Source organism: Excalfactoria chinensis, chromosome 16 (assembly GCF_039878825.1).
Source record: "Excalfactoria chinensis isolate bCotChi1 chromosome 16, bCotChi1.hap2, whole genome shotgun sequence".
Classification (NCBI taxonomy): domain Eukaryota; kingdom Metazoa; phylum Chordata; class Aves; order Galliformes; family Phasianidae; genus Excalfactoria; species Excalfactoria chinensis.
This window is the reverse complement of record NC_092840.1, coordinates 9681570-9701370: the sequence shown is the minus strand read 5'-3', so window position 1 is coordinate 9701370 and position 19801 is coordinate 9681570. Positions and strand designations below refer to the sequence as shown.

The 19801-nt window shown below is 40.7% G+C and overlaps 1 protein-coding gene across 2 annotated transcripts in view; it reads left to right on the top strand.

Annotated features, from left to right (window-relative positions):
* Positions 1–19801, top strand: part of GALNT9 (polypeptide N-acetylgalactosaminyltransferase 9) — a 301484-nt gene that overhangs the window by 210273 nt on the left and 71410 nt on the right. For both annotated transcript variants that reach the window (XM_072351100.1, XM_072351099.1), the window contains one exon: positions 7265–7445. In XM_072351100.1, coding sequence (XP_072207201.1) covers positions 7279–7445 — 167 coding nt within the window. In that variant the 5' untranslated portion in view covers positions 7265–7278. The remainder of the gene's footprint in view (positions 1–7264; positions 7446–19801) is intronic.

Below are 19801 nucleotides of genomic sequence, written 5' to 3'. Positions count from 1 at the left end.
AAGAAACTGATTTGGGATGTGGCAAGTTGGGATATGCAGAAATTAAGGACCAGACTGTTTAACATTTAGATTGAATCATTGGGGCAGACTGCAATGACTCTTCCTGCTGCGTACTACTGTTTGCTAAGTTGGTTGAAATGGTTTAAGTAGTGAAATAGATACAAAGAAGCCTTTCGTTTGTATGTTGTTGATCTTGGTGCTTGCAGATGCAAAGTAACTTACTTTTCCATGTTTAATTTTGATTCAATGAGCTGCTATTGAATGTACCAACTTCATTGTCTGAAACAAATTTTTGGATATTCCATAGGGTGAATTTGCTCTTGGCATATTTTGGCATGAGATCTTTTGCCAGAAATGAAATGTAAAGCATGAAAGAGAGAAAAGAAAGTGCAGACTCTAAAACTTGTTCAGCATTTTGGCAGAATTAGGGTGATGTCATAGGACAGAGAGGAGAGAAATACCATTCTATATGTGATAGCTTAATGAGAGCCGACATTGTTAGCATCTTCTGACCTCAACTGAGCATCTGATCAGAGCATCCCTGATCCGTATGCAAGAGGCAAGGCATTCTCTAATTTAAACATGGTATTTGGGAATCTATTTTCCTCATGACTATTTTTAGGGATCACCAAAACGGAGCTATAAACATTAAGACTGGTGAGCTGAGACCTTTTGCTGAGTGTTGAATGGCTCCTTCACATTGCTCTTTCTTCCTCCTCCTCCAGCCAACTGCTTCTCTCGAGCATCTGCTTCATTCTGACCTGAGCTGTTAATTCCCGGAGGAAGAGGAACCATTTTTAATCTCATTGCCTACAGTCGAAAGGCTGTAACCTTCATCCGAAGTTTCTAGTTGCATCAGTACAAGATCACAAAGTCTGCACAGTCCGGTAGTAATTGAAGATAGAAACATTTGGGCTGACTCATTAGATGCAACAGATTTGGTACCTGCCTCCAGAAGGGTTGGTTTACATTTCAGTCTTCTATTGTGGTTTTGTGTAGGACTAGATTTTAAAATGCAGTAATCTGGGACTTGTATAACTGTGTTACTGAACCTCAATGAACCTTTTTCCTTTTCATTCCAAAAGTCAGCCTTGTCAGTCTCTGTCGAGTTGCTATTGTCCCTGAAATCTTTGTTAAACAAGAATCTAAAGATTTTTTATTGCATTATGGGGTATGCAAGCATATTTTTAAGTTGATATTCAGTGTTGGAAAAGGAAGGATGCAGCTGTTATGCTGAGTTTTTTGTTTCCTCTTTAAAAGAGAAGTGTTCCAGGAATTGCAGGTAAAACTGCTGGCTGACTATGCCAACTGTTTTACAAGGAAATGTTTAATTCCTTCCTTTTAGGGTGCTGGGAACCAGCATACATTTCTAGAGCTATTCAAGAGTGTTGATGGTCTAAATAAAGGGTAGGTAACGCTCAGAGATTTCCTTTGGAGTCCTTCTCAAGCTCAGACTGAGACAGGGCAGTGGTTTTTAGCACTCCCCAGATCTGCTGGCCCTAGTGGCAGAGCTGCCCTTGGGGTTGGACTCAGCACCATCTGCCCAGGTTTTGGCTGGAGGAGGGATGAGATATGGGAGCAGAATCACGGCTGCCAGGAGAGGTGACTGTGCCAGGAGTGACAGGAAGGCCAGGGAAAGGCCATGAGCAGATCTGTGCTACTGTGAATGTGGGCATAAAATTACTCTCAATTGCTTACCTTTACTTTGAATTGACAAAAGGTTAATTATGTCTAAGAACCTTGACTGAACCTGATTTTTCAGCTATCTGTAACTGTGCTGCATATATATTAAAAAAAAAATAGACAAAAAACCACACATTAAAATAATTGCAGATGTAGTTGATCTTTTGCCATAGTTTCTCACTTAAATCTCATCAGTAATTTTTCCATTGTGACAGAATTTATGGTGAGAAATAGAAGGCCTCTTTTCTTCCTAGGAAATTATGCGTCCTGCAGAGTATCTAATCTGTTTAAGAAACTAAGGCTGGCTCATTCTGCTTTCCATTCTCCCAGCAATTTCTGTCATATTCGGAAATCTCTGCAATGAGAACAGTAAATTTGAGATGAGTGACAGACACCAATTCTTTGTGACCTCGTTGTCATCTGTGGCATTGAACTGGGTGTGACTGATCCCAGCGTACCAGCTGTGGGTCTTTTTAGTCTAAAATTTTAAAGAAAAGACATCTTTAAAAATAGCAGCTCATCGGGCACTGCCGCTGTTGTTCCACCTCTGCCCATCACCGTTTCGGAGCTGAGTTAGCAGGCAGTGGGATTTCTGTCAACCCTTTGCTCTGGCAAGAGCCGCAGGGTGACATGAGCAGCATCACTGCCTTCCCTGCCCACAGCGGCTTCACAGTCTGTGGGAACATGGGTGCTAGTTACAGCCACAGGGAGACAAGTCATAGAAGGAGGATCTGGAGGTCTGCAGCAAGCTTAAAAAGAAGGAAAAAATGGAGAAGATTTGCTGTCTGATCTGCCTGGGTAAAAACCCAGATTTATGTTGCAGATTGAAACAGAGGCACTTTTCCATCTGTCTTTTTTAGGTTTTGCACTGCTCTCCATCATTGTAGGACCTGAACACCCCGCATATAAAATCAATAGCAATTGCCTCACTACCCAACAGCAGTATTTTCAGAAATGCACCCATTTCCCTGCTGTTCCAGTAGGCGAGACCCTTGGGAATGAATTCTCCCATTGGCAGCCCCTGAAGACTGGCTTTTCACTGAGCAGGGCACAAATAACTTTACTTGAATCCCTGTCCTTGGGAACCCACTTCCTATGGGAGCACTGTTGAGGTGTTCTGCCCCTCCACACCCTCCAAGGTTTTACATTCTGCCTGCTGGAAAGTCTCAGAGGGGGTGGTTCTGCTCAATGGTCCAGTGCTGTGGGGCTTCTTCTGGGGTTGACCAATGCAGATGGCTGCTGCTGAGTGGCTAGGGAGTCACAGACTTGGCTTGGGTGGTTTAAGCACTCCAATGAGGAGGTATTTGCCAAAGAAACAGGTAATTCTCTTAGATGAAGAATGCTATGCAGATGTTACCATATGTAAGTCATATTGTGTCTCTCTAAGCATTTAAAAAACATTGCCTGCAATTGCTGCTTTTAATACACCCACACCCACACATGTTGATATGTATGCACACACATATATTTCTAAATTATACTGCATTCATTATTCCTCACCTTTTATGGAGACAATTTAGTGCTTTTCCTGCGGAATGAAGCAAGGTGATATTATTTATTTAGTTGCTGCTATAGATTATTCAGTATTACTGCATTGCAATAGGAATCTCGGGTTAGTTTAGGCTAACATTTGGGTAATTAATGGTGAAAAAACCCTCTCGATGATGCATTCTGAGAGCAAGCCAGATAGAAGTCAGATAAATGATGACATTTTCCTAGAATTAGATCAGATTAACATCATGCAGAACTGGAATATAAGGATTGGAAGCAAAGTATGTGAAGTAATTGCCATTATGCATGGCTTGGAAAGCTATCTAATTCTCATGAGAAAAATTGAAGGCAAACTGCTTGATGATTCCTCTGCTGAAAGTTTCATTTCCCTCTTTCTTGTGCCTTAAAGATGCAAGTGTTTTGTTCTGTAAACTGCAAGAACTTGTAGTATAAAGAATAAAGTTTTTAACTACCGGAATTAAATCACTGCTTGAAGTCAAATGAGCACACCACATCTTGGAGTCCCTTTCATCAAAGCAGGTCAGTTAACTTTAATGAAGTCATCTTCAATTTGCTTTGATGTAACATCAGAACCCAGCCCAGATGATTCTAAGTGATCAGCAAATAAATTTCCACATTGCAGTCTTTCAAGGACGTAGGCTTAATGAAGTGTCTAGTTTCCTGGGTTCTTTAACTTCTGAAGTGCCTAATTTGACTCGCTTTTAATAAGGCCTGTTTGTGGTTTTGGGGGGAGAAACTGCTGACTTTTCGTTGGAAACAGAACCCTCTTTAAGATGCCATATGTTAGACATGTAAAACAGAGGCATGCGGCGTCACTAATTGCTATTAGTGTTTTAAGTCTGAGACTGTGTGATGCAGGAAGATTAGGCTGCAGATTAGGTTTTTCCTTTTGGGAGAGAAGAGATTTAGAGTCTCAAACACATAATTTCTGTAATGACTTGAGTGAGGACTGCTCATCAGACTAGAGATTACAATCTTAGACCCTTATCTTTAAAAGCAAATGATGTTAAATAGCAAATCTGGTCGAAGTGCCCTATGTCTCATCCTAAACTGAAATAAGAGGAAGAAACATAAGGAAGCTCCATAAAATGCTTTCAGAAATATTTAGTGCCAGCGTGTGCTTCATATAGTAACTTCAAAGGAATTGTGTAATTTGAAATCAGTAACTGTAACACAGTTCTTGAAGAGTTTTAGTCTTGTTTCAACTCAAACTGTGTCTGTCTATTTCTCTGCTTTTCTGACAGAAAACTGTTTCATTGGAGGAGACACAGGCCTCAAGTACCCCCACATATCACAATATGCCATTTTTTTTCTTTTGCTTACAGCTTTCTCCCTTTGCCTGACCCAACTGGAGATGTGATTATATCAACCCCTAGTTGTAAGCCTCCCTTGTACTAGTTTCTCCTCCCTTCAGACTGCAGAAATGTATTACTAGCTGCAGACTGATCACTAATGTAAATGTAGGCGCCATAATATTTGTAATAATTGAAACAGAACCAGTCATGGCTACACCAGAAGGTTGCAGCTGGAGTCATAAGTCCTGTACTGATTCAGTCTGCTCATTTGTGATTCCTAGTAAGCAGTAATTCAACACAAGGCTCTGGTTTGAATTTGTCCCAGAGTGTGAACTGTTGCCAGTGTAAGTCAAAGGCAATCTTTGACCCACGAGCCAGCCTCAGACTCAAACCTGTTGGCCAGAGGTTTGGTATTATGTGGTTTTTCCATTTACATGAGAAAGGAGAAATTGGGTTTTCAGCTGGGCAGAGATTTAGGTGGCCAACCAAAGATCACAATAAAGGCTCTTACCCCCTCTGCTTTTGCATTTTTTACATTCAGTCCACAAAGTGGCTTGTATTACTAATTTCTTGTGATTTTTACTTTATTTATTTATCTTGCCAGAAGGATCATGAGCTGGAATAGGCACCCTGCCATCCTGCTGACTCAACTCAGTCCCTCTGAACCGATTTTCTTGCATTTCTTGTACACTTTCAGACAGGTTTTGAACAGTTTCCTGCTTGTCTTTTGGGTTAGCTCCATCCCTTGCTGAAGAAAAACGTGTTTGAGAAAGGAAGACAGCATAGCTGGCCTGTTTTGCATTATTGAATGCTGGGGATGAGTCATCAAAGGTGGCCCAAGATCCCAGTTTTAGGACTGTGTCTGGCTGAAGAAAAGAGATGTATGCTGATTAGATGTTTGTTGCCTTGAGCATACCTTTCATTTTTACTGGCGTTTTGTTTCACTTAGAGCTTTGAAGGAGTTTGTTGTTGACTAAATGCCAGTATCTCAATCCCAGTAGCTTGGTCCTTTGGTCTTCTCTCTCTGTGTCCCAGCAATATGAAATTCTATCAAAAGATGCTGCTATGAAGCTTTGTCTTTCCACTTTCCCCTCCTGCCTGTGTGGTCTGTGGGGTTCCTGCTCATACCTCTGTTTGATCTCTCTCACTGGTGAGACCTGGAGCTCACCTCCCACACACACCTGTAATGAGACCATGGCTACATCAGCTTCTTCTTTTCCTTTCTTTTCAATAATTCACTGGGTTTGAATGCTTAGAGCTCCCTGAATTTTTCACAGACTTGACCATGCCAAGGATATTTTTCTGTAGGGCTTCATTTTTTTTCCTTCTTCTGTCCTCCTTGTCCTGCTGAGAAAGTTGATCGTTTCAGTGTATTATGATGAGGAACATGAAAGAGACATCAAAAAGCATGGATATAAGGACCATTTCCTGACCTGGAACCACTGATTGCAATATGTTGTGTGTATTTTAGATGGGAATGTGTGACATTCAGCAAGTAGTTGATGCTCAGGCAGACTGTTTTGCACTTAACCTTAGCAGGAGATTTTATCATAAGAATATATAGTAGAAAATGTTGACTTTATCCTCTCAAACCAATAATGAGCCTCTGCTTCTCCATTCTATCCTTCTGTAACTAAGAGGAGATGATGACAGAGCTTTAGCAAATGAGAACAGTCTTAGCAATGCAATAAAGGATAAATTCCCACGAGGGCTAAGTTGTCACAGACCTTACTGTGACAGCTCTAGCTTCGTACTGTCATGTTTGTCTGTGACTAGCAAGCACTGACAGTTTTTCTTCTCTCCTGATTTCCCTTTAGTTGTTTATTTAAAATACTGGCATATTATCTTGAAAAATTCTTAATTTGAAATATGTTGAGCAGGTCAAACTCTGTTTTGCTCCTTACTGTAAATGATTTGGAGGTTATTTACACATTTCTGTATGGTATCCCCAAGGCTATTACAAATAACTTTTTAGCTCCTGATGACTTGTTGATGGACAGCCTTTTGGGAAGGAAAGCTTCAACATGAAACACAGGATATTTGAGGAGCTTATTTATCAGTATTCAACTCCTAATTAAATGACTGTTGCCATGGAAGAGGTTGCTGGTGATGTGATTATATGGGTGTTTTTTTACACCTGCTTCATTTTGTTTTAAATGTACTTTTGAGCTAAGTAGTAATATATTAGCGTATGAAACCTATCAAATATATTGTTGGCTGGCTAATACCTTAGCACTAAGCAATGCAGGGTTAATCATTTTAGCTCAAGTATGTCCCAGCTTCTGATCCTAGAAGCTTTATAGGGCTGAATATCTTTACACAACATACATGGTCCGTATGACATAGTTCTGAAGGACAGATGAAATCCCAAGCAATTCATGGGCGAGAGTTTTCAGCTCCCCAGTAGTTCTTGCACATCTTTGTGAGAAGAGGCTGGACACAGCATTTTGAGATGCTTGGAAACAAGATTCCGGTTTCTGGGGAATTATCCAGGAAAAAACGGGGGAAACTGAAAGCTGATAATTAGTTCTTTATAGTTTGCTCATTAGCAATTATGCAGTAATAATGCAAGATGTGTTGATGTGGACCCTGGTTTGAAAAGCTGAGGAAATTTTTCCGCAGAGCCATGAAGTGTTTAGAGGTTCGAGGTTTTATGGGAGCTCAGATCTTGCTCTCTAAAAACTTCTGTGTTCACAGAAGAGCTCAGATGTATGATCTTGGTTAATTGCTTGTCTCTCTTTTTTTTCTTTTTTTTTTTTTTAATTTCTATTTAGGCCTTGCAAAGCCTATGGGATTAGTTGAAGGTCCAGGAGGCTTGGGCCAGGGGGGAATGGCTGCTACCCTAAGAGATGATAGCCATGAATCGGAGACTAAATATGAAGAATATGGTTACAATGCCCAACTCAGTGACAGGATATCTCTCGACAGGTCCATCCCTGACTACAGACCAAAAAAGTAAGTTGAATTCCATATTATTATTAGAGCAAGTTATTGTTTTTCTTTGGACTCTTGATGACAATTCATTTCTCCACATCCCTTCCCATTTAGTCTGCCAACATTTAGTCAGACGTATACCCTTGAGTTTAGTGAAAATTAAAATGACCAGCTGCCATCTCAAGCATGAAGTGTTGTGTCAAAAACAACAGCAAATCAACTGCCTCTTCTTTAATTGCTCTTGATGTTCTTAGAAGTGTTTAGTCAGGGTCTGCAATACACTGAAGCACAGACTAAATGTAGTCCATTGTAGTGATTGCAGTAAGATTTTTTTTCTTGGTTTCTGGAATCTGTGTACATTTTTATTCTAGTATCACAATCTTCATATGCCTGTGTTATGTTTGACAAATATGGAATTATGTGTTTATTATACGTGCCGATTTATTATATTTTGTATTAGATATCTTCATAGTCTTCTATATTTATGGAGTTATGCATCTTCCAGATGTGACATCTTCTCTGTCAGCCAATGAATGACAATCAGTAATGTCTTAATGCTGAGAAAATCAGTGGCAATGCCTAGTTACTCTCAGGAGACAGAATTGAAAAGAATACTTAATTAATTTCTAATAATAATCTTCTGTTTTAAAAAACCCACTGGGGCTCCTAGGCAGAACTGAAAGTTAAATAAAAAAGTATCTTATTAAGCAGAGATAAAAGTTTAGCCAAGCAAAACAGATGTGCTCTGTGAGTGGATTGCAATTGAATTAGGATTGTAGGCAGTTCAAGCTGCCAAAAACAAAATCCAGCAAAACAAAACTTCACCTTAACCACAAATTTCATTGGCTGTGTTACATATTAATCTAATCTCAAAAGTATCGACTCAGCATTTGTTTTCTCAGATACTTGCTGTACAAAAGAAAGCAAGATCAAAGAGGTGGTGAAGAGAAGAAAGGGGGAAAAAAAAAGATGTTGCTTTGATGTCACATTTGGTCAATGTATCATAAACATTTATTATGAAATTATCCTGGAAAAAAAGGTAGACTGCAGTTGTCATGAAATGTTTGAGTTGCACATCAAGATTCTGGTTCAAAGTCCCTTGAAATCACTATGAATTTTTTCAAGTGAACATCAATGAGGTTTGACCAGGCCTGTTGTTGGCTGCTGGATCACATGGATAATAAATGAGAATGATCTACCTGGAAATATAAAAGCTAAGGCTGCAAAGTTTGAATCTAGCTTAACAGCTCATAGAAGCATGGCAGCATTCACAGTGTAGTGGTGTTTGACTTCAGAACGTGCTCTTCCGTAGTTGAAAGCATTTATGATACCTTCACCTAAGCTTCTTGACATGCCCATTTTGATAATCTCATAAGGCAATGCTGCATGAATAACTGTCTGAATTATGAAAATCTGACTTCCTTGTGGTGTTCTGACATTCTTTAGATTATTCTGGTTAGATACAGGTGCTGAAATAATGTCTTCTATGTACGTACGGGTTGCAGGGTAGTTGCATTGAAAAATGAGTCTGGGGAAGGTAGAAGCTCTTACGTGAAGCAGTGATTTTGTATTCTTATTTTTGTTGTTAGTTTGTTTTTGTCTCTGACACCTTCGAACACGCAGATAGTCAAATACGAGGTCTGTGATGCTGAACTCAGTTTTCTCTCCCTTCTTGTGCCATGTATTGTCATGCAAGAGTAATCAACCTCTTCTTACCCACTATGTTGTATAATTCTTACTTCCAGGTGCGCACCATGGCCACAGGGCAAAGCTGAGCTTGATTTTGTTTCGTTTAGGAAATAGGTCTGGGGAAACCAATGTGTCCGTCTTTATATGCAGCTCTTCTTAGTTTGCTTGTGATTTATACTTGGGTTGTTCCCAGTATTTTCCATCTTTAACAAGGAAGGACTTTTCATTCTTAATTTGAGAAGCCAGGTAGAATTGATGGCCTGTTGGTTCATTTTATCCTCAAACTCTCAGTTTATCTTTCACTTATTTTTTTTCCAGTATTTTATTCTGGTAGAATTAGCATTTTCTCCCATCATCTAGCATATATTCAGTAAACATTTGGAAGTATGATTGCTTTTCAGGAGATATTTTCGTCCCCACTCAGCAAATTAAAAGTAAATTACACTATGGAGGTGTACAGTCAGTCAGTGTGACCGTGAAGGTCCCTAAATTGGACTCACCGCTGTCCTTCCACTGCAGTAAAATCTGCAAGCATGTGTGGGTAGTGCTGTGCCCAGAATGCTTTTCCCATAAACCAGTGCCATGTTCTACCTTCCTATCTGCTGCCAGCTCAAATATAATTGCACTCAACGCTTTACTTTAAGACAGGAATCACTAAGTCGGTACAGGAGTCAACAGCACAGCAGCTTTTGTCCGTGTTGTGTTTGTTTGCCAGACTGAAGCAATGACAGTAAATAGCTCGCTTGTGATTACAATTCACATGATAATTGCAAAATGATAGTTTGATCCTAACGTGGTGTAATAAATATCTCAGCTTTTTCTTCTCTGATATTGCACCTCCCACAGCTTGAATGCTTGCCCTATCTCTCTGCAGAGAGCAGACAACCCTGGGGAAAACAGTTCAAAAACATACTGTGATTTGATATTTCAAGCTGTTCAGTTTCAAGAGACGTGTAATACAGAGAAGTTGCAATTTTGCTTTATAAAACAATGCAAAACCTCTCCAACGGTTTGTGAGTTTATTCAATGTGACCTTGAACAGTATTTTCACTCCGTGTTGGATTTCACCTGAACTGAATGTGCTGGTATCAAAGCTGTGCTGATTTTTTAGCAGGTTTTTTTAATTCTCGAGTAACTTTTTGCCTTGAAGCAATGGAGTGCTGTGCAGCTCAGGAAAGATGCAAAGAGCAAGCAGTAGGAATGAAAGGTGTTTGGGTTCAGCGTGGAACAGAATACTCAGGATTTCTTATGGCTGATGAGTATTTTCACACATTCAGCTAATTACCCCAGAATTGGACCAACCTGAGATTTTTCACTTTGTTCAGACCTTTCTGGTTTGTTAAAATACATCAAAATAGCTGTGAAGTAGGGGTCCACTCAGTATTGACTGTTACCACGTAAATTCTAGAGTAGATTTTACAGAAGTACTGAAATACTTTTGCATGATTACTTTTGTTACTAAGGAATTGTTAGTACTTATGATGGGACTGATTCCATCATTTGTCATACAGGCATATATGAAAGAGTAGGTTATTTTCCCCTGGCAACACATGGCTAAGTCAGGGCTTGCTCTGTGATTCTCCGGGTTATTTAGTGGTCAAATGTTATTGGATTCAATTCCATTGAAGTTTTTGATAGTAAAAATGAGGGTTGTGATGGCATGATCCTGAGTACTGTGTTGGCTAATGGCCCTATCACATAAGGATGGGAAAGCATAAGCACATGTATCTGTATCAGATGACTTCACTGATGTGTGTAGAACAACCTGGAGTCCTATCCATGGATGTTCTGTGAAACCTGCTGGGCTGTGTGCATGTCCTTCTTACTGTAATGTCAAAGGGTGAGTGCTCGACTAAATGGTTAAAGATAAGTCTGGAATTTCTTTCAAAGATAGGGAAAAGGCCCCCAAACTTGCAAACACAGTTTATTCTGCAGTGTTGCATACTGGTAAACTGGGAAGTGTCAGCTAACCGGGTGCTTCAAATGTAAGCATCATCTCTCAGGAGAACATCAATTCCTGTGTTCTTTTTGATATAGGAGGGTGGATTGTGAGAGGTTGAATGAAACAGGCTGAACACCTGTAAATCTGGCCTTTCCTAACTTTCTAACATTTGACTTTTCAATTCAAATAACTCTGGGGTTTCTCTGCATGCCAAACACATCCACACGTGCACATAAGCACTTGTCAAAACCACTTGTTGTGATGCACTACTCATACTTTTGAGGAAAGTTAATATGATCCTGGCACTTCCATAAGGGCTGAATTGGCTTTGACAAGAAATTGTTGCTTCTTGGTGGAGATCTTCAATTTAACTGATCTTTTCTGTGCAATTCGATGCCAAGAGCATTGTGGCAGTTCAGTGATAACAATAATACTAATAAATGGATTCAGTCTGCTGGCTCTATCAGCCAAAGAAAATATTTCTTTGTGTTATGGTCATGGATGTTTGTACTGAGAAAATTCAGCCCTAAAGAACAAACTTATTAATGCTGAGGCAACTCAAGTCTTTAGCCATAAAAAGCAGAGGAATCGAGGTCTCGAGGAAATTACTTTCATTTATTCAGCCCTTGTATAGAGGCAGGCGTTTCGTGGCTCGCTACAGAGTTTCACAATAGAAAAAGAATTGCATCTCTGGGGCTCTGAAGTGTAATTAATGGTTCTCTCCACACGATAACTAAGGAAAAGCTTTTTTAATTACCTATCAGAAAGGATTCTGGAATTGATCAAATAGTGCTATCAAGGGGCAGACTTGGTAAATAGACATCTGATTTGTTCATTCAAGGGTTTAATAACCGCAGCTCGTCCAAGGCCAGCAGCTAGAAAACAGCTTTTCTATAGGAGATGGTGCTCCAGTGCTGACTTTGGAGGATGCATGAAGTTCCCCTGTATCTCTGACCCTTCCTGCAAGCTCTTCAGGCTCACTGTGACCTCTGAGGCATCTGCAAGGCAAATGATGCACACGTTATCCAGCTCTGTGTCACCAGGGCAGGAGCAGCAGCCTGGTGCCATGGCCCTGCTGGGGGCCCATGGAGCAGGCAGCTCCTCACCATCAGTGCTGAGTGGGGCGGTGAGGCAGATGGTGTTCAGAGAGCATCAGTTTCTGGATCAGTGCGTTGGAGAGGGCTGGACCTGATGCTGTTGGATTTTCTCCACCCCTGCAGCTTTCTCTGCCTCACGACCCAGTTTTCAGATCCTCTGGGGACACCGCGTGTTCTTCACACTGTTTATGGTAATGATGGGAGATTACCTTTAGGATTCCCCCCAGGTTAACCAGAGTGCGCTGCTGTATGGTCCCCTTTGCAGGAAGCATTTAAATTGGAATGGATCCAAGGCTGCTCAGGAATTTCTTCTGTAAAATGATTGTTTTAAGAAAAATGTTTGGACCAATTAAACATTTAGATTCCTGTGAAAAATTCAGCTTAAATATAATGACTTTTCTATCAGCAGCCTCTACCAATATTTTCAGATTAATATCAGGTTGAAGTGAAGTGAGACAGTCATTGAAATTAAACAGTTCTTCTTTCAGCTTAGTGTTTCACAATCATGGTACAGGCACAAGCATATTTTAATCTCAATGAGGCTTATTTTTAATAGGAAACTTTTCAACCTTTTTTTCCCCTACTCTTAATAAATAAAAGCAATTAAAATTCTGAAACAACAACAACAAAAAAACCACATTCTGATTGCAAATATGAAGCAGAGAGAAGAAAAACCAGAGACAGAAAATGAACTGGTTTGAATCACCTCTGGGCAACAGATTGGGATTGTTTGTTGAAGGGAAACTGTGTAAGAGATGAAACTAACTGTTCTAATTAGAACCCAAACCAATGTACAGATGTGGATTTTGAACAGACCAAAGGGAGCACGTGTATATGCATGCTCTGGGACTTTCTATGGAGCTTGGCCAGCTCTGCCCAGTTATGCAGGCAGGGATTTCCTCAGGCTGTGTTTCCCTAAGAAGAGCACAGGAAACTTCATGCCTATGGAGATGTACTTGCTCTGAGCTGCCTTTCTGCCTTGCCCAAGAACAGAAGGGATTGGTATGACCTGAGCTGTCATACCAGTCTCTGTGCTGCTGCTTTGAGCTGGGCTCTGACCACCTCACACTGCTTAGCACTGACTCAACTTATTGGGGATATCAGTTGACTAAATTTGCTCACACTGCTGCCTGTGGGCCAGCTGTGCTTATGTGTGTACCCCTATGTAAAGTTAAAGGCTTGTAGCTGAAGTTTGAGATGTGTTTCTTATTGGGCTGTGAAGGACTGAGACTAGAACTATGGAAGCCCACAAAGGAAGGAAAACATCAACTGCTCCTTTGGCCGGGAAAGGAAACTCTCTGTGGATCACAGGCACCTCAGCTAGACCCTGCATTTGTATTCTACCTATAGAGCTGTCACCAAGACCCGTAGTTGTTATTTGGTCCTACTTATGAAGGCACTGTAAGTCTTCTGCCAAGCTCTGCTGGAGTATGACTTGTTAACAGCATATTAATTGGAACGTGAACCTAAAATGTTGTCTCCAGTATCTCAGGATACCATGAGGTCTTTGGATATTTAATTAGCTACACATTGTTAAATTTCTCCAGTGAGAAGACTGATTAACACTATGATTCCATTTTTCAATAATAAAAACAAATTACTGAGAATCTTTCCAACCATTTGAGGCCAGCTGGTCAGCAGGAAGGTTCTCAGACTGCTTTTGCTCGATCAACAACAGTGGAGCATGGCCATGAGGGAGAACCATGACACTGCCCAGATTGCAGTCCAGTAATACTCTGCCTTCTACCCTCCTGTATATAGAGAAAGGTCACTCTACAAAGTCTGGGTAGACAGTGCCAGAGTTTTCTACAGCTTTTTCTGATACTTAGTAGAAATTTTCTCAGCTTTTTTCCCTTTTTGAAACATTATTGATTCTCTTTTGTTTGGTGCTCGCTAGGCTTTCCCATTAAGTAGCAACTTTAATTATACCACAAAGTAACATAGACCTTGATTATCAACAGTGGTCCATTGGATAATGAAAGGAGAATCAGCAAGTCTAAATTAAACAGAATTATAAAAATTAACAACCTTTTCCAAAAACTCATCTGACATTCATATGCAGTAATTTTCCTCTTGTTACATTTTTGCAGTGTCTTTCTGTATATTAATTGTTGGAGACGAGTTCTGCTTGACTGTCAGCACTAATAAATGTAGATTTAGTGGAGGCTGAATTTGATTAACTAGGGAGCATGAACAATAACTGATTGCAATGTTGTGTTTAAATGCAGTAAGACTGGAAGCCATTCCCTGTAATTTGTCTGCACCAGAAAGTACGCTTGAATGCATGAATAACTTACCTAAGGTGGGTTGCATAACAGTGACTAACAATTAGACATATAATTTAAAGTGGTCAGCTAGGCTGCCTTTGTATACCGTGGAGGAGGAGAAGATGTGGAAACATCGCTTTAGATGTGTATAGCATGTAATGTCCTCCGGAGATCTCTCCCCTGGAAACCTGGGGCAGACAGTTTAAATGGGATTCCAAGTGAATCCAATGCAAAATGTTAAGAACTCCAAGGCATCAGGAAATGAGGGAACTTCTGTGTTAGTAACGTGTTGAAAAATGATCTTCAACAGAGTTGCACGGGTGGACAAGCTTGCCAGCACTGGTAAGCTGGACAAGGTCCCCATCCAACACAAGGCTGGTGGCAGCATGGTTTTCAGCTGAGAAAAATGGAAGGGATGAGCAAAAATCTCCTTTTCATCCTCAGTTTTTCTTACAGATCATAAAACTAAATGTGTCTCATGTGACCTGCACCTTTACAAGTACTTTAAACACTGTTGCCACTTTTTTTTCCTTTTTATTGTATAGTAATTTCCTGAACTTGAGAGTTGTAATATTTTCATGGCAGGAATATTTCCACCTTGAGAAGAGCAATTGTGGGGTGCTGTCTTGAAACTGTGCTATTCTCTCGCAGACAAGTATGTGTCTGTAATGCTGAGGCACTACTGAGGTCAGCAGTGACTTGCAGCTAAGTGTCTGCAAATGTGTGCTAGCATCTTAAAGTTTCTTCCATGCACCTCCCCTGGGTCTGTGTCTGATGGCTGCCCGCTATCAGTTCCAGGCAGAAAAGGATATTCCTGTAAATTTCTGAACTGTCATGTTATGTTACACTCCACAGTATTACATTACAGAATAAAAAGAGGTAACAGAACGAGTCAGGCGGTGAATTCAGAGTGGTGTTTCTTTTCCTTTTATGTCGTCTTACATGTATCTCTATTACACCGTACCCGATATCCTTCTTCCAGCTTTGAATGAGTTCTAATGCTTTCGATGATATTCTCCTTTTCTTGCTTAAAAGGTGCTTGTAAATTTAGTTCAACTGACGATGTGAGGTAAGCGTTCATATTATCTCCAATTGCCTTCATGATAGAATTTTAAAAATAATCAGTTTTTGGTACTCATTGCAGTTGGGCCTGTTGGACAGTATAAAAAAAGTCCAGGTTTCAGGTCAAGTAACTTAAAGGTTTTTCAGTTGTTGTTTGTGTCTTTGCAGCAAAAACACGAACAGGCCAAGATGTCAGACAATTTACTCCTTTGTCTGAAATAAAACTGAGTTGTGGACTCCAAGTTGATGCCATGTTTCATTTTAATAGTGTCACTTCTTGCTCGTTTTGTCCGTGTCTCTTGTTTTGAGTGAATTTAGTGCTAATAAAAATGAGAGACTCTTAAAGCTCTCCTTTGCCAGAGGTACTGGGCTGTTGCAGGCTGCAAATGTGAGCTCCCTGTCTTGGGTAGCTTGATCTAGATGCTTTCCAAGGTTTTGTTTCTGTGAAACAGCACCTGCCACTTAAAAGCTGTTTGATAGTTTTATGATGTTGAAGTATGGGCCTCTACTTTCCATTTCTCTAGCTTTCTGAAAATATATATATCTTGGCTTCTGTTGTATTGCCTCGAAACCTTCTGCTGTAGACTCAGAAACAAACCACTGCCAAACCAGGTCACCTTGCCGGGTGCAGCTCTGGGGGAGGTCCCAGAGCAGTTGCTTCCCATGCAGTCTGTGCCCTATTTTCCCTTGATTAACCAACTGGCTATCATGGTAAGAAATGATTTTTCAGGTGTATGTGTGCAATTTTGATCTGTATCTTTTTGGCTTCAAGAAATCCTACAGCAGTTCAAAGTCCCCACCTGGACACTTCTCTTGGAACATGGAGCAAGCCCTGAGGAGCTTCATGCCAGAGTAAGGCCAGGCCTGGCTGTCTCTTTCTTGTCTGCATAGGAATGTACAAGTGACCTTTGTGGAGCAGGCAGCTCACGGTGTTTCTTCCTAAGGCTCAGAAAATGCACTTTTCTTTATAGAAGAGAAGGAGATCAGTGTGTGAAATGTGGTGTAAAATCAGATTCCTGATTTCTGTGGTTCTCGACAGTTCTGTGCATTGATTGGAATAGCCTTGTGAGAGATATGGAGATTCAACTGAGAAATTTCCTTTTGCACACAAAGCTTGTAATGGAGCTTTAACGAGCTGAAGTAGTGTAAAGGCAGGTCACTGGGGAAAAGCACGGCGTGCTCTCCCTTTCTAGTATATCATTTTTTTCATTCAGTGTTCAAGTAAATGTGCTGTCTTAGAAAGATTAGTGCCTACGTTTGTAGTTAATGAGAATGTAAGGCTAAGTTCTCCACTGCCAAGGAACTTGCTATGGGCTGCAGATTCTAAAGCTAAGAATCCTCGGTTTGCCGTTCTGACAACCTCTGGTGTGTTTCTTTGGCATGTACATGAAAATAGCTCTGGAAATATGCTCCCAATCGATGTCTGTTGTCTCTCCTCCCCTGAAAGAAAGCTGGGAGGTCCTAGCTCACAGAAAGATTAGCAGTAGTGACAGAAGGGGAGGCAACATCTTTTCTGTTTTCTGCATAGGATTTTAGTATAGTTGATGTATCACAAAGGAATTGCTTAAGCAATGACAAGAAGCCATTCAGTGGTGAACAGCAGGGCTGGCTACCCAGACAGACACATCTCTCCTTACATGTCTGTATTTAACAGAGAAAATGAGGTCTATTGCCAAGCAGACATCAAGTGAAATCCAAACTCTCTTGGTTTTAGCAGCACGCGCACAAAGCATGAGGTAACTTGAAATTACAGGAAATTTCATCTCTAATTTTGTATTGAAACAGAACCCTGTGTGAGCTGCCTTCAGATTGTCAGCTGGTCCCTTAATTAGTTTATTTTCTTTGCTCCGAGGGATGAGTATATTATTTACTCCACACTTGAAGACTTCTCTTAGTCTGCCTTTATGTATTTTGTCTTCAAAATGACCTAGCACAGGTCCAGCCGCTGGGGAAGTGTGAAGCAGACCTTCCTGGCAGCAATGGCAGTTCAGACTTGAGAGATGGTAAAATAATTGTAATAGCAGCAACAATAATTAAAACAGTGTACAAAAATACCCTTGGGTGCTGTTGCTAGGTTGGACTGCACCCCTAAAATTCCAAAGGAAAGCAGTAACTTTTAGTTATCTCTATCCACAAAGTGAACATCCGCCTCATTCAGCAACTGGAGTTAGCTTTCATTCCCTCCATGGATGTTCTGTTCATACACAGTTCTCACAGAGGGCCATGGTGCAGTTCACATTAAAGTGGAGATAGAAATGACATTGAAGCTTTGCTCCTGTGTTTTCTGCACCGCCTGGAAATAAACATATGACCTACAGCTAGTTCAATGTCTTATTGCCATGGTGTTATTAACCCAAATGTACCCAAGTGGTGAGGAAAATGTATTCTGTTTGCTCGTAGAGGAGCACTCAGCTCTTTGCCTGAGACAGATCTGGGAATCTCTGGGAACAAGGCAGGGAAAGTTTCTCTGTGAAATGATTTGAGCTGCAGTAGGTTGAATGTGTCTGTCTGTAGGTGAGGGATGAAGAAGGACATGGTTGTGAACACAGCTTCAGTCTGCTTGGCAGACAGGTAATGGGAATAATCTGCTCCTCCTGTACAGAGCACTTAGTGCTACTTTTCTTTCTGGTGGTGAATTAATTTCACTCTTCAAATACTGAGGATGTGACTTCAAAACAACACAGAATAACAAAGGAAATTGCTTCTAAGCAGGCAGATTTGGGCAGGAGCAGTGCATGAATGTTAAACTGCTGAATTAGGAGTTGTGAAAAGCCAAGCACTTGTACCTGGCTTGGTCAAATATTCAAAGTCACACTCAAGGACATTGCCTGGTCAGGACAAGTGCCTGATTTCTGTCAGCCCAAGTGAAAAGAGAGCACACAATGTACTGTTTTTTTTCTGAGCTGGGATGAGAGCTCATAAATATAAAAGTTCCCCGTGTGTTAAACTGTTTTGCTGTTATGAAGTGTGCGGCCTAGAGACCAGTTTCATTCTAGACAGCAAATGCGGGATTTTTTTTTAATGCTTTTATTTCTAAATGTAACAAAAATGGATTTTTTTCCAATGCAAATTTTCTGAAGTGCTTGTACTAATTAGAGGGTAAGAAACTCTTCTTAACATTTAACTTCTAAATGCATGAAATAGTTGAATTCTGTGCTGCTCACCTCTAGCTAGCCTTTAATTTAAACAAAAGCTATAAAAGTGAGATTAGGCTCCAGTCCAATGAAACACTTAAATATGTTCCTAGTTATAAGTGTATGAGTAACCCAGTGACTATGAGGCATGCTTAACTGCTTTGTTTGAATGGGATATTTTGCAAAGTAGTTCTAATAACCAAAGAACAATCCTGCAGTGTGACTGAGAAAGATGTAAGGAGGAGTCAAGTCCCATCAGCACTTCAGTATCCAATTGCTGTGAGGCTTTCACAAAGCTGCTTGCCCAGTGATTTAATTTGCAGGGTCCTGCTCCCGGGTCCACAGAGCTCTCCAGATGTGCTCCATCATCTACAGTTAAAGAGGCTCAGTTTGTCAGGCAGGTCCCTCCCTCTGTCTGGTGGGGGAAGCGTACATGGCACATGCACCTTCATTTGTCCTCCCTGCCTGCCGTGCCTTTTCATAAACACGCTGCGACTGCTGCCAGGTTCTCATATAAAGCATCTAAACATCATGGATTTAATACTCCCATTTTCAGTGCTAAATCAATGTTCTTTATGCATTTGTTCTTGGAACACTGCTCTGTTTGAACCATAATTCTTCCCACATACCATAAACTTGGGTCCGTTTTCACCCTGATAGAAACTGATCTATTTAAAGCTAGAGGAAAAACCCTGCGACTACTGTTTAAACATTTCAAGGCCGTTCCTTGTTAATCAAACAGGCTCCTGCATTACCTCAATGCACTGGGATGTCTGGGGAAGTGCTGCTTTTCGGAGCCTCCACTGGCCTTGTTGCTGCTGGGGCAGGACAGCATTAAGAGCAGCTCAGTACATGTTCAGTGGGCAGCGAGGGAAGGGCTTGCTCTGTTTATGACCGACCTTCTGTTTAGCTGTTTACTCCTTCAACCGTCCTGTATTTGTACATAGATATAAAGAAACATTCTGCTGCATAACTGGATTTGACCAGAGATTAAAGCTGGTCTCCTGTGAAAAACACTGGAGCCCATTAAAGAAGAGATTGTTTGCCAAACATTGTTGTATGTCCTCCCGAGACCGTAAAAAACATTGTTAGCTGAAGTAATAGCGGAAAATGATTGCATTCCTCCATCCTCCTCCTTACCACCACACTGCAACGTGACAGCAAACCTGTAATGAAATCCGTGAAG